The sequence below is a fragment of the Lingula anatina genome, chromosome 3 (genome assembly GCF_051362555.1).
Source record: "Lingula anatina isolate TDL-2025a chromosome 3, LinAna3.0, whole genome shotgun sequence".
Classification (NCBI taxonomy): Eukaryota; Metazoa; Brachiopoda; class Lingulata; order Lingulida; family Lingulidae; genus Lingula; species Lingula anatina.
In genome coordinates this window covers 29,433,140-29,447,163 of record NC_141769.1, presented here as the reverse complement: position 1 = coordinate 29,447,163, position 14,024 = coordinate 29,433,140, and the positions used below count along the sequence as shown (strand labels likewise).

General features: G+C 36.6%; 3 protein-coding genes across 3 annotated transcripts; 2 read left to right on the top strand and 1 right to left on the bottom strand.

The window, feature by feature from the left end:
- The first annotated feature begins 859 nt into the window (after window positions 1-859).
- On the top strand, window positions 860-2,997 carry LOC147763190 (uncharacterized). The gene is made up of 5 exons (XM_087008776.1): window positions 860-938; window positions 1,160-1,218; window positions 1,501-1,754; window positions 1,998-2,138; window positions 2,631-2,997. The coding sequence occupies exons 1-5, from the start codon at window positions 860-862 to the stop codon at window positions 2,776-2,778; spliced, it is 681 nt and encodes a 226-aa protein (XP_086864902.1). The 3' UTR covers window positions 2,779-2,997.
- Window positions 2,998-4,284: 1,287 nt separating this feature from the next.
- On the top strand, window positions 4,285-6,228 carry LOC147763189 (uncharacterized). The gene is made up of 5 exons (XM_087008659.1): window positions 4,285-4,428; window positions 4,675-4,715; window positions 4,919-5,032; window positions 5,219-5,786; window positions 6,041-6,228. Exons 1-5 carry the CDS (start codon window positions 4,298-4,300, stop codon window positions 6,129-6,131), a joined length of 945 nt encoding a protein of 314 aa, XP_086864785.1. The 5' UTR covers window positions 4,285-4,297; the 3' UTR covers window positions 6,132-6,228.
- A 4,510-nt stretch (window positions 6,229-10,738) lies between these two features.
- On the bottom strand, window positions 10,739-12,658 carry LOC106161909 (nicotinamide N-methyltransferase-like). Its single transcript, XM_087008775.1, has 3 exons — window positions 12,499-12,658; window positions 11,874-12,081; window positions 10,739-11,565 (listed from the first exon to the last, which is right to left on the bottom strand). The coding sequence occupies exons 1-3, from the start codon at window positions 12,656-12,658 to the stop codon at window positions 11,124-11,126; spliced, it is 810 nt and encodes a 269-aa protein (XP_086864901.1). The 3' UTR covers window positions 10,739-11,123.
- Between the last annotated feature and the right edge of the window lie 1,366 nt (window positions 12,659-14,024).

Below are 14,024 nucleotides of genomic sequence, written 5' to 3'. Positions count from 1 at the left end.
AATTACAGACAGGAGCGAAAGAAGTTAATTTTATATCACTGTCATGTATTTTAGTGTGTGTGTGTGTGTGTTTTTTTTTTTTTTTTCATTTTCAAATATTATCCTTTTCAATTCAATTGTCCAACTCCATATGAACAAACACTTTGTTAGGAATAACACATCAAAATAAAAGTGATGGTGCAACTGCATTTCTGCTTTTATATTGAATTCTGTATTTCCACCTAAAAATTCCTAGTCAAAGGTATGCGAGCGTCTTAAATCCGCTGTCAAAACGCAACGTGATAGGCTAACAGTGAGCATTATCGGCCGATTTAAGCCTCTGTCACCAACTTGTGATCGTCTTCGCAAATACTTTCACGTAATGGTCAGATTCCTTTATCTTGAAGTCTCTTTCAACGCCCATTCGTCCACGATATTTGTTCCCACGAATAGAGGAGATTGATTAGTTTTGCGGACATATAATTAATGTCAAAAGCATTTTGACGGCGAAACTGTCTTGTTGAGACCTTCATCGCCATTTATTTTAGTTTTACAAAGCCATGGAAAGGAAGATAAATTTGTTTCCTTCATTTCCTTGAGGTAACTGCAAGGTAAGGATAGTTTTTTTTTTCAATAAATTGATGCCAATTTATGGACGCTTTCTTTAACGTTTTGTAGTTGTTTATTCATAGTTTGACAAAATTAAGTATTCACAGCGACATTCTGTTCTCAAACTTAATCAGGAACAGAAATTCTGACTGTCATGTTCTGGAGGAAAACTGTTTACGTATAGTCACACAAAGACCCAAGTTGCAAAAAAAAATCACACGGTAAATCATGTCGGTTTGTATTGATATAGGTCAATAACAACCGTCACGAAATGCAGATGCGCTGGGACGCAACCTCTTCTCTTGTGATTAAGACCTTTATCATCCTCATCCTAGTCGATTTAACGCAAGGTGAGTTGCCACCGGCAGGATGTGAAGTTTTCATTATGTGAATAGCACTAACGATTAGTTCACCTCTTCAGTGATAATGCTAAAATATTTTACTTCATACTTAATGCAGATTTTGATGATGTACATGTAGTTTCATTTCTTTGCTTTTGATCATGATTTATTTTAACCAAATTATTCACCTTTGCTGACAAAAAAAAAAAAACGTTTTAAATCAAACCTAGGGGCCCACTTCTGTGGATCCACCATTAGTTGGAAAACCTCCCCCACAGACATCACCACGGTGAGCTCTTTTTTTTTTTTTTTTTTTTTTTTTTTTTTTTTTTTTTTTTTTTGTAGTCTAATTATTTATTTATTTAATTTTTCAATGACAGAAAATAATGTATACGAGCGGTAGAAGTAGCTGATTAGAATATTCCAAATGAAAAATAAATGAAAATAAAAACGAAAAACGTACTAACGTGTCTCTGATTTTCTCTAGTAGAATAAGGATCTCGTAACTTACTGAAAAACCCTTTCTCTTTGTTGAAGAAAACGGTAATTTATAAATGTAATTACGTAACAGGTAGACTTCCAGTGGCAATCAACATGGACATTTGGCAGAGGACCGTGTGGCTCGTCTTGCAGCGCCGCCAACATAGGTCGTAATGGCACGGTACCCAGCGGGAGTTGGCAGTGTCTAGATGGGTGTGGTAGCAGTCCAACTACGGTTGCACCTCACAATTACATCCTGACGGAGGTTAATCAGAAAGAAGATTGGGAGCAAGGAGAAAATAGGTTTTTGTACACCTTTAAGGACCAGGGAAAATATGTTGTTGGGTGAGTGGTGGGATCTTTAAAAAGTAATTACCTTCCAGGCCAGAATTCACCCTGAATTTCGGAGGGCATTGAAAACTGACATATTAGCATGCCTTTCCTCGAGGGACTTTAAAAGCAAATCCAAAATGGAAAATATTGAAAATATGCCAACATAAAGACAACACTTAATAACATGACTTAGTTAATGATTCATTAACTTTTTGATAAAGACTCTTAACGTCTCCTAGGTCTTGCCTATTCCAGATTTACGGGTAGTTCATGGCGTACACTGAGTTACGGCACAGGTAACAAGTGGAGGTTGCAAACAGTCGTCAATTTGGGTAACAGAAGTGACACAAAATTACCCAACAGTAGTCCTGTTATTGTCAGCAAAGGCATATACAGGTTGGTACAACCGTTTTCTCGTAACTTTCAGGGTTTTGTATGCCATTTATGCATATCTCATCCGAGATTTCAATTTGGCTCACAATTTGAAACAGCCTGTGCAAAAAAGAAAGAAAAATATCAAATATTAGTATATCCATTGATGATCGAAACTCAGCTGTGGTATGTTGACTGTACCCTAGCTGGGGACACATGTTCCCTCTTAGCCTCAGAGCACCAAGGATAACATTCCTACACCCAACCTGCTAAATAAGGCACTTCCAACGCCGGTGTTTCAACTATTATAAACGGCGTACGTTCGAGGATTACGGATCTACAAAAAGTATAAACGAGCCTCAAAGAGAGTACGGATTGAAGCTCATTATGAACATCTGTAATGGTTTTAATAAAAGTGAAATGTTAAAAATCTGAAATTATTTCATCTTATGGCAATCTCATATTTGCCTATAATCTACACAATATTATATATTCTTGCCAATTGTTTTAACTAAGGGCCGATTTCGGAAGCAAATTCCGCCTGAGGCTTCTTGCCACTGATCCGGATGGTGACCGGGCGAGGTGTCGGTGGGCCAAAGGAACAGACGAGTGTGCCAGCGTCTGCAATATACTGCCAAACGCCACTTTGGATGAGGTTAAGTAACGATTTAGTTAAACATACCCGTTTTGACATTTTCCTTTGCCAAGCATTTTAGTTTACCTTTCATTTTTCAACAATTACATGACAAACTACCGGTATGTGGAACGTGGTCAATTCTTTTGCTTAGCAGTTCAGTATCTCAGAATTAATGTGGATACTTTTGTTCATACCGTATGTATTTTATTAAATAAGTCGCCATATCCTTTGTATTCCAATCATTAATTTTTATTTCAGTTGCACGCACATTTGTACAAGAGATCCATAGATTACCACTGGGTTGACACTCAATATTGGGCCAGTTGAAATATTTTGTTATATTTATTTCATTATTTATACTTATATATTTTTGTGCCCAATTTTCCTTCTAGACCACCTGTACACTGGAGATTCCCAAGATCTCCAATAACAATGGCTATGTCGTCAACGGCTGGTACGCTGTGGCCCTCACCATTGAAGATTTTCCCCTTCAGAATATCACACAAGGTGGCGTGGTGAAAACTACCCAAGACGCGCTGAGTTCAATACCGTTGCAGGTAAAATGATCCCATTACGGTATGACTGATATCGACTATTGTCCTTAAGAAGGCCTACTTTGCATATTCTTGGCTGTTAGTGTGAAAATAAGTCAAGCTTAATTAATTATGTATAAGTGGGTTTACCCAGAATGACCGACCACAACGGGCATTAAGGACGACGCGACGTGGATGGTTCAATAATATTCGTTCCCCCAAACCCCAACCACGCGACAGACACCGATCTAATTATTCCCATAAACCATGTGCAGTAGGTGCTGAGAAATGTAACCAAAAAAAATAATGTGAATCCAAATTCTACTTCTTCTAGTTCCTCCTTACCACACCTGATTTTGGTAACAGTACGTCACCGCCAGAGGTCCTGCAGTGTGGTGCCCCGACAAATACCACGGTGGCCATTCCACCTGGTGGGACCTTCTACGGGAAGGTCTACGTCAAGGCGGGGGACACAATCTCTCCGTAAGTTGGGATCATTACAACTGCACGTCTCGATGGGATACATTGTAACTTCATTTGATGTTTGATTGTCTGTTGTCAAATACCTTGCGATAAACTCCCTACTAATGATAGTAAATTGTCGAAGTGTTGCTTAAATTTTAAAAGACGTAATACCCTCTTGTTCTTATTTAACACTTACGTAAATAGGAAGCCTAATGTTTTGACTATGCATGTCTTCTTTGGCGCAATAGTCTTTATTTTACAATTTACATTTTAATAGTTAAAACTATTCGTTAATCTAGGAACTTGACAAATTCTGACTCAAATATCTTAATTTTGTTCATTGAGTGTTACTAGACGTTTATTTTGTAATAATAATAATAATAATAATAATAATAATAATTAGTAGTAGTAGTATTATTATTATTATTATTAATAATAATAATAATAATAATAATAATAATAATAATAATTATTATTATTATTATTATTATTATTATTATTATTATTTGTTTAGAGTAACGGCTGTCAACCTGGTTGCTCCGGCAGGAATGGTTAAAGGCACACTTGCAGCAGATGATAATGGACGACCAGGAGTAAAATACATGAACATAACATGGACGCCACAAAGCTCGCAGACGAGTGTGAATATTCTCTGTTGTGAAGCTGTTGATATTTCTCAGTAGGTGATGTTATTTCATACGATAGCGGACATCTGTTTGAAACAAAGCACATGTTAAAGAATATTATTACAAAGCAAGCACCAGACAGCGTTTTCCATTTTAGAAAACTTGTCATTTACAGATGTAGTTCAATTTGAAAATTCCTCATTATCATACCTTGTTCCTCTGGCTGAATAAATGAAATAAAGTTTTGTTTGGGTGAACGGAAAAATACATGTAATAATGGTAGGGACCATGTGTTTCAGACGCCCCAGTGAGTCAGTGTGTATAAAGCTGCAAGCCAACGGTAAGGAAATGCTTAGATATTGTAAACAAATAGTCTTACAAATTATCCTTATTATTATTATACATATTTAAATATCGTGAATGCCTTTATTTTTTTCTTACGCAAAGAGTAGTGTTTTTCTCTTTTGTTTGTGGATTACCAAATTGTAACGAAAAACTTTTGAATAAAATGTATTCATTATTATCTGGAAACTTTGCTTGTAGACGCTGATGAATGTTCTAGCAGTCCGTGTAAAAACGGCGGCAGTTGTAACAATCTTTATAACAAGTACATCTGTGCCTGTCCTCCGGGATACAAAGGAACCAACTGTCAGACGGGTAAAACAAATTAACCAGTTCTTAGCATCTTCTCTGTTAGGTCTATTTCCATTTTGTTTCTTTCAAGAATGAATTAGTAATAACTTCTATTTTGAAAGTTAAACCTTCTTTTAATGATAAGTCTGTGGATGGTTTTGATATATTTTACAGCATTCAGTGATTTTAAATTTACTTTTGTGATTTTAGCAATATTTACCTCTACGACAGTACCAACTACCACAACAGTTTCAACAACAATGACAACATCACCATCAACAACTATAACCAAAACAGCAACAGCTACTGCAACTTCAACAACGCCATCAACAACTCTAGCCAAAGCAACAACGGTTACTACTACTAAGCCAACTTCACCATTGCTATCAACAACTTTAACCAGAATAACTACAACAACAATTACGCCAGCCACAACATCGCCAACAAAAGCAAAAACAACGCTTACAACAACAGCCACAAAGAGGACATCGAGTCGCACAACGACAGGAGCGACGACACGTGCAAAGACAACGCCGAGTAGTGTCCGTACAATATTGAGTACCTCTACCGCATTTACTAGCTCCAACAACACCGTGAGAACTCCTGTCACAACGGTAGATTCAATCTCTACAGGAGTGCGGGAGAGACCGTTTACAATAGTTTACCAGTACGTTTCCCGAAGTTTTCCCTTTGGAATGCTGGGATTACTTGGTCTACTAGGTCTGTGCCCAGTGCCGCCGCTTATATATGTCCTAAGAAAGAAACAAAAGAAAAAGAAGTGAGTATGACGTGTTTTCCTGCTGCTTGTGTTGTTTTTATTATTATCATAATACTGTATGTACAGTAGTTATAACAGATCTAAGAAGAGGTAAAAATGTTCATGGTAATAATTATTTTTTGTTTACAATTTACCTTTTACTGAACTGTTACTTTAAGATCTGCCCGAGTACATGTAGAAAAAAATATATTTAACTTTTGATTCATTGCAAGAAAATTGTGATTTAATATAACTAATTTGATATCTTATTTTAGCCGCGTTCTACCAGTCAAACCCAAACCCAAGCCAAATAAAGCCGAAGAAGCGCTCAAATATCGTGCACATAATAACCTGTATTCCTGGTGATAAGGAACTAGATCAAGTGGCAAAATAACTTTATGAAGCTGTTATGCGACAATTACAATATTTGATTCTTACAATTGTGAACTTGTTACTCATGTTCAAACATGAAAGGGAAAGAACGTGCAAATTTTTCCGTTTTTGATTCCTACCACCTTTAAACAAGATGTGTAAAAACATTAATTTGATATTACGTTAGATACTGTGCAAATGTAATCTCAAAGAGACAAATTTCAAAAATCCCTGTACATGTACAACAGTATTTCCCTCTTTATCATGAGATTGAAAAGTCGGTATATACATTAAGTTGTATCTCGTAAAAGGGAAATGACAAATTTTTTCTGCCTCATCGCATTGATGAACTACAATGTATAGCTTTTGGGACCGGAACTCTCAAACGTATTTTGTCGCACAAGCCACGCTTTTTGAACGAGATATGACATACATTGTAGCACTCTGCTGTCTGTGTATGATTATGATGATCTAAGACTTAAGTTTTTTAATTGTTACAATAACATTACATATGAACTAGAGGATCAGAGAGGCGATACCGCCTCCAAATATTGTACCACCAGCTGGAGCAAACGCATTCGTATCGACCCCCACATACACAAAATAAGGGACACAGCCACCAGTTTTGTGCTTAACAACCTGTAAAAATGCAATCAACAAGAATTTTTAAACTATTGCAAAAAATAAATATGGTACAATCAAATTTAAGTTCTTCGTAAGGTAGGTCAAGGGTCAATTTCAAGGTCACAGAAAATTGCCAATTGTCATGGTGAAAAGTAGGTCAAAGGTCAATTTTAAGGTCACATTTATATTGCCAGTATATGACTTCCTATTCAAGTTCAATAGTAACTATGGACCTATCTCTGCCAGTTTTGGAGATAAAAGGGAAGCAAAATTTGCAAAGTTCAGTTCATGGTGAAAAGTAGGTCAAAGGTCAATTTTAAGGTCACATTTAGATTGCCAGTATATGACTTCCTATTCAAGTTCAATAGTAACTATGGACCTATCTCTGCCAGTTTTGGAGATAAAACGGAAGCAAAATTTGCAAAGTTCAGTTCATGGTGAAAAGTAGGTCAAAGGTCAATTTAAAGGTCACATTTAGATTGCCAGTATATGACTTCCTATTCAAGTTCAAGAGTAACTATGGACCTATCTCTGTCAAGTTTGAAGTTAAAAGAGAAAGAAATTAGCAGAGTTCAGTTCATGATAAAAAGTAGGTCAAAGGTCAATTTCAAGGTCACACTTAGATTACCAGTATAGGACTTCCTATTCAACTTCAATAGTAACTATGGACCTATCTCAGCCAGTTTTGGAGATAAAAGGGAAGCAAAATTTGCAAAATTCAGTTCATGGTGAAAAGTAGGTCAAAGGTCAATTTCAAGGTCACATTTAGATTGCCAGTATATGACTTTCTATTCAAGTTCAATAGTAACTATGGACCTATCTTTGCCAGTTTTGGAGATAAAAGGGAAGCAAAATTTGCAAAGTTCAGTTTATGGTGAAAAGTAGGACAAAGGTCAATTTTAATGTCACATTTATAATGCCAGTATATGACTTCCTATTCAAGTTCAATAGTAACTACGGACCTATCTCAGCCAGTTTTGGAGATAAAAGGGAAGAAAAGTTTGCAAAGTTCAGTTCATGGTGAAAAGTAGGTCAAAGGTCAATTTCAAGGTCACATTTAGATTGCCAGTATATGACTTCCTATTCAAGTTCAATAGTAACTATGGACCTATCTCTGCCAGTTTTGGAGATAAAAGGGAAGCAAAATTTGCAAAGTTCAGTTTATGGTGAAAAGTAGGTCAAAGGTCAATTTTAAGGTCACATTTAGATTGCCAGTATATGACTTCCTATTCAAGTTCAATAGTAACTACGGACCTATCTCTGCCAGTTTTGGAGATAAAAGGGAAGAAAAATTTGCAAAATTCAGTTCATCGTGTAAAGTAGGTCAAAGGTCAATTTTAAGGTCACATTTAGATTGCCAATATATGACTTCCTTTTCAAGTTCAATAGTAACTATGGACCTATCTCTGCCAGTTTTGGAGATAAAAGGGAAGAAAAGTTTGCAAAGTTCAGTTCATGGTGAAAAGTAGGTCAAAGGTCAATTTCAAGGTCACATTTAGATTGCCAGTATATGACTTCCTATTCAAGTTCAATAGTAACTACGGACCTATCTCTGCCAGTTTTGGAGATAAAAGGGAAGCAAAATTTGCAAAGTTCAGTTTATGGTGAAAAGTAGGTCAAAGGTCAATTTTAAGGTCACATTTAGATTGCCAGTATATGACTTCCTATTCAAGTTCAATAGTAACTACGGACCTATCTCAGCCAATTTTGGAGATAAAAGGAAAGCAAAATTTGCAAAATTCAGTTCATGGTGTAAAGTAGGTCAAAGGTCAATTTTAAGGTCACATTTAGATTGCCAGTATATGACTTCCTATTCAACTTCAATAGTAACTACGGACCTATCTCTGCCAGTTTTGGAGATAAAAGGGAAGAAAAATTTGCAAAGTTCAGTTTATGGTGAAAAGTAGGTCAAAGGTCAATTTTAAGGTCACATTTAGATTGCCAGTATATGACTTCCTATTCAAGTTCAATAGTAACTACGGACCTATCTCAGCCAGTTTTGGAGATAAAAGGAAAGCAAAATTTGCAAAATTCAGTTCATGGTGAAAAGTAGGTCAAAGGTCAATTTTAATGTCACATATAGATTGCCAGTATATGCCTTCCTATTCAAGTTCAATAGTAACTACGGACCTATCTCTGCCAGTTTTGGAGATAAAAGGAAAGCAAAATTTGCAAAATTCAGTTCATAGTGTAAAGTAGGTCAAAGGTCAATTTTAAGGTCACATTTAGATTGCCAGTATATGACTTCCTATTCAAGTTCAATAGTAACTATGGACCTATCTCTGCCAGTTTTGGAGATAAAAGGGAAGAAAAATTTGCAAAGTTCAGTTCATGGTGAAAAGTAGGTCAAAGGTCAATTTCAAGGTCATAGTAAGATTGCCAGTATATGACTTCCTATTCAACTTCAATAGTAACTATGGACCTATCTCTGCCAGTTTTGGAGATATAAGGGACTAGATGTTATAATTTTGGAGTTACCATAATGTGCCTTAAATTTCGTACAGAAAAAATTAATTAAAATAAAGAAAATGTCATTTTGGTCAAAATTCTTGAAATAGGAGGTGCTCTGAAGTTTCAGAAGTTCAAATTTGATGAAATAATGTCATTTTTGAACACAAGTTGTCTGCTTTGCCAAGCCTTATGTTTTATTTTTCCAGAGTTCAAAATTTATTATCCATTACCGTACTGCACATTTTGCTTTTACCACCAATATGTACTTTTTGATACAGCGTAACTCGAAAACCGTATGGAATACAAAAAAACGGAGACCACTTCCAGTGTTGGGCTTTACATGCTCTACAAAATGCAAAAAAGAATGGGTCTCTAGCATTAACGGTTCCTGAATTAGAGACAGTTTTCAGTTTCGGTATCTTATGGCCGCTACTCCGGTGAAAATGCACCGATTGACCCCAAATTCATGGAGATGAAAGATGACCTGAAGGGTAACACTTTCCAATAATATTATTGGTTATGTCTGTGTGGTGTCTGAATAACAGGGCAAAAAAAATTTTTTTCGTAAAAAATTTCATTTTTTTGAAAATTTTGGCCCATTTGACCTTGAAGTAGAGGTCAAAGGTCAAATTCAAGGGTATATTTGAAATCTACACATATGACTTTTGGAAAGCCGTCTATAGAAATTTTTCCCATAACTCCTTCCGTAGGGTAGATAATTAGCATTTAATTTTGCCATTTTTAGACAAGGGTGCATTGCAATGAGTGCCACACCCAGACCCCAATACCGACAAAGCCCAAATTTTACGTGGAACAAGTTGAGATTATAGGTGACCTAAATCCATGAGATGGGTACGGGGGCCCTTACCGTCTAGGAGGAGAAGCGGTAACGGTAGCCGTCCGGCGGAGCCGGCGGAGCCGGCGGAGCCGGCGGAGCCAACGGAGCCGGCGGAGCCGGCGGAACGATCCGGACGGGACCGAAACCATGTGTACCGCCAGCGCTAACGCTGGTGGTACAATAACTTGTAAAAATCACCCAGTTCAAGAAAAGACCACGCTCTTTTTCATTTCTTAAATGATGTTAAAACTCTCATTTCGTGAAAAGATGTGATATTGTTTGTTGAAGACTCAAAGTAATCATAACCGAAAGATACAAGGAAAATTAATAACATGACATGCAATAAAGTGAAAATAATCTAAATGGTGTTTTCAAATTCTTTTCTTGAAATTAAACAATTAATAAAGCCACTTACTGCTGTCACAAAAATGTAATGGTAGATACATGTAAATCACGGCCGTGTTTTTGTTTCCAAGTTAACAGCATTTAAGAATTTTTGTCAGTCACGAAAATACGTGTATAAATGTATGAAACGCGTGGCATTTTTCGTTTTAGACACGATTAACAAAAGAGATCTATGTGACAAAACAATGAGGGAACAGATCGACTGAACTGGACTGAAGATGAATAAAAAAGTAATAAAGTGAAATTATAAGAGTTAAAAACATTTATTGTACATTTTACAATGTATACAAAATGTGTGTATGTTAAATGTATATATAAAAATAATATATGTTAAAATGTGTTTAAATGAAGCAAGTTAAAATCTAGTGTACTTTAAGAACTAAAATCCTTTTTATGAAAAGATTTAAAATGCGGAGCTCATTGTTATTTTAAAAGCTGCATGTTTACCACGAGTCACTGGCCATTGAAAGTAATATGGTATGAAAGTATTCTTACATCGCGAAGTCCTGTCCAGTGTCGACCTGAGGATTTTTTTTTTTTTTTTTTTTTTATGAGATAATATATTAGGTGATCAGATAATTAAGAGATGTCTCAGAATATTTTGAGTCCTCGGTTTAATTACTAAAGCCTTTTGGGCTGATTTTAGGTGTCCCATCGTCTCCGTCACGTCATGGAGGAAGTTTTATCGCCGTCACAACAAAAGTACCCCTGTAGTTTGAGACCGTACGTATAAAATTGACGTCTTCTTTCCTTTGGGAATCAAACTGATACCACGTGATGTCTTCAAATCCAGATTTCTCCAAGGATCTCATTACAAGCTTTTGACTCAAAGGTAGAGCGAAGAATTTATACTCGCCGACAGCGTAATAGCTTTCACCCAAAACGCCAACCATAACTAGAAAGCCACCGGCTTTAAGGAGAGAGGCTACATTTTTTATAGCTTGTTCGTAAGCCTCTTCAGTGGGGCAGGCGGCCTCCAAACACAAGCAGCTTGTGATTGCGTCGAATGGGTCACATTTGTGAAGAAGGGGGTTGGATTGTGCCACGTCGCAGAAATATACACCCTGTATTTTCTCTCGGATGTTGTCTTGGTCATGTTTCCATTTTTGTCTACAAAGAAAGTATTAATTTAACGCAGTGGCTGAGAGTCACACGTCCACGTATGTAACATAAATAATTTACAGCCACATATCACGTTTCAATTAGTATGGCTTATCCGCACAATATAATTAATACAGAAAATATGCTTATATTTATCTGCACTAGGAAAATCTTGTACTAGGTAATAAGATGTCATTTTTACTTCATTTTCATTGATAAATATTTTAAATACTTATATATTCTATAAAGAACACAAACAGTGATCGGGAGGCAAAACCACAGTGGAATAGAAAAGAGAAAACAAAAATTATGCATACTCGTTTCCTTCCATATTCGCCACGTATCTAAAGAACACTTCCCAGTCCCAGGCCCCCTCTTCCTTCTTCCACCATTTCGTAAGCTCTCTTCGGTTAGTTTCGGCAAAGTCCGTGAGTGTGATCTCGTCAAACCATTTTGAGGCACTGATGACACTGTGAATACACGGCCCAGTGCCAATATCTAGCAGACGTCTTCCTCTGATTTTACCTGAACGGGAGCGTATACAATAATAATTATCGTATGTGAAAATCCACTTCTTTTCCATTTTCAAAGAATTGTGTGAACTAGCTGGATTATGAAATATCAGGGCTCCTTAACTCGAAAGCATCGCGTATTGCGAATAGCGATATCATATAGAGGCTACAATGTGTTATATGGGACGAGTATGGGCGAGCTATGGAATCGAGGCGCTTCCGCTCGGTCGCAATGCGCGATGCTTTCGAGTTACGGGGCCCAGATATGCTTTGCAATTATGTTGTTTTGAAATAAATCAACAACAATTAAGTGACTCATGGATTTACTTTCCAAAATTATTTCCACATAGTTTGCAACAACCATGCATGTAAAAATTGAGAAGCCGACCTCTTAAACTTTGCAGCACGGTGCAATATGCACCGTTTTTACCTGAGTTGAATATCTTATGCAGAGTATTCAATCTGAACGGCAGAAGTCCAGGTTCAGAACTTCCCTCAATACCATTGTAGTATTGTTTCATGTACGTCTCCGGGTGAAACTTCGTCTCGTAGTCACTCTCACCGCTGTTGTTTGTTCCCTTGTCGGCCATTTTTTTCTTTAGGGTTGAAGCAAAAATATTTTAAAACATGGCTATTTGAGGTCGCCGACAAAACACATACACTGTGCACTATGACTTTTAAAGCAGCATGGGAATTCATACGCCTCATGCCGGTGTCTACTTCTCAATATGAAGAGACCTGTGCATACATAATTCTCTGAGACGTCCAACTTTGTAATATTGTACTTTATGAGCGGTTACTATAGGAAAAGAATGTTTAATGGCCTAGTTATTTGTTAAAAAAAGAGGGTCAAGTTGTAAAGAATACATGATGGTTGGGTAGACACTGTCACAGTATAGATTTACACTGAATAGATTTATAAAGAAAAACAACTAGACCGTTAAACGTGTGTGCAGCCCAGATGACCGGGCCGAAATCAAGGTACAAGTACATGTACATGTATATACACACATATTCGTGTATGTTATTTATTTTTGCAAATATGATGCATCTGCTTTTTCTTTATTCATTTATTTGGTTCATACATTTTCTATCCATCATTTATTTATTGATTCATTTACATATTGTTAATTGTTTTTTCTTTTTATTAAATCTTATTTATCCTTTTACATATCTTAAACCTACCTATGGAGTAAAGTGAAATAGCAAAGAACTGTACCTTTATTACATTGAAATATTATTCACCACGTCTTGTATACCAACTCTATTAAATTCCGAACAGATTTTCTCGTTTCGTGTCCGCCTAGGTGCTGGGGCCTGGGTTGTAATGAAGCCAGCCTAGGGATCTATCTCTACCTTCCAGAGGCTGTTTGGCCGCTTGTGGCAGGTTGATGTACGGTACTGATATTATAAGAAGAAAACTGGGAGCCACCTGAGCTAATAATTTCTTCTGCACAATACCTGACCATGGAGAGGATGTGGTGGTGTAAGATGTATGCAAGTTAATGCATTGGGATAATAAATGTTTTTGCCCATGTTCCGATCAGACTGTTAACGATTGGAGTATTATAACGGGACACATACAGAAAATAATACCTGCTAAACCTTTTCGGACCCAGAAGAGTATACTGTGTACATGGTTGGGTTTATGCCTGACAAACAACAAACAACTTACCGAAATGTCACGCCCTCGTGCGCTTTTATTCAACACAACGAGCCTTCTTTACAAAAGAGCAGACGTCCATAAAAATTCCGGTTGAGTTTAAGTTAGATTATTGGCAAAAGTTACTGTGCACTAAAATGACTAAAAATGACTAAAATGACAATATCGAGTAATTTGCTCTCTCTCTCTTTTTTTTTTTTTTTTTTGTGCATTTTCAAATTTGATCACTTCAGGGGTTAATATTCCCAGGTTGTTACCAACTCACAGCCATAGGCAGGAAAGGAGAATCAAAT

Coding starts and splice junctions, on each gene's coding strand:
- LOC147763190 (XM_087008776.1), top strand. CDS start 860: ATGCAGATGCGCTGGGACGCAACCTCTTCTCTTGTGATTAAGACCTTT. Junction 1,219..1,500: donor CCCCCACAGACATCACCACG/GTGAGCTCTTTT, acceptor ATTACGTAACAG/GTAGACTTCCAGTGGCAATC. Junction 1,755..1,997: donor CAGGGAAAATATGTTGTTGG/GTGAGTGGTGGG, acceptor TGCCTATTCCAG/ATTTACGGGTAGTTCATGGC.
- LOC147763189 (XM_087008659.1), top strand. CDS start 4,298: ATGGTTAAAGGCACACTTGCAGCAGATGATAATGGACGACCAGGAGTA. Junction 4,429..4,674: donor GAAGCTGTTGATATTTCTCA/GTAGGTGATGTT, acceptor CATGTGTTTCAG/ACGCCCCAGTGAGTCAGTGT. Junction 5,787..6,040: donor AAGAAACAAAAGAAAAAGAA/GTGAGTATGACG, acceptor ATCTTATTTTAG/CCGCGTTCTACCAGTCAAAC.
- LOC106161909 (XM_087008775.1), bottom strand. CDS start 12,658: ATGGCCGACAAGGGAACAAACAACAGCGGTGAGAGTGACTACGAGACG. Junction 12,082..12,498: donor GCATAAGATATTCAACTCAG/GTAAAAACGGTG, acceptor GCTCCCGTTCAG/GTAAAATCAGAGGAAGACGT. Junction 11,566..11,873: donor GCGAATATGGAAGGAAACGA/GTATGCATAATT, acceptor CTTTCTTTGTAG/ACAAAAATGGAAACATGACC.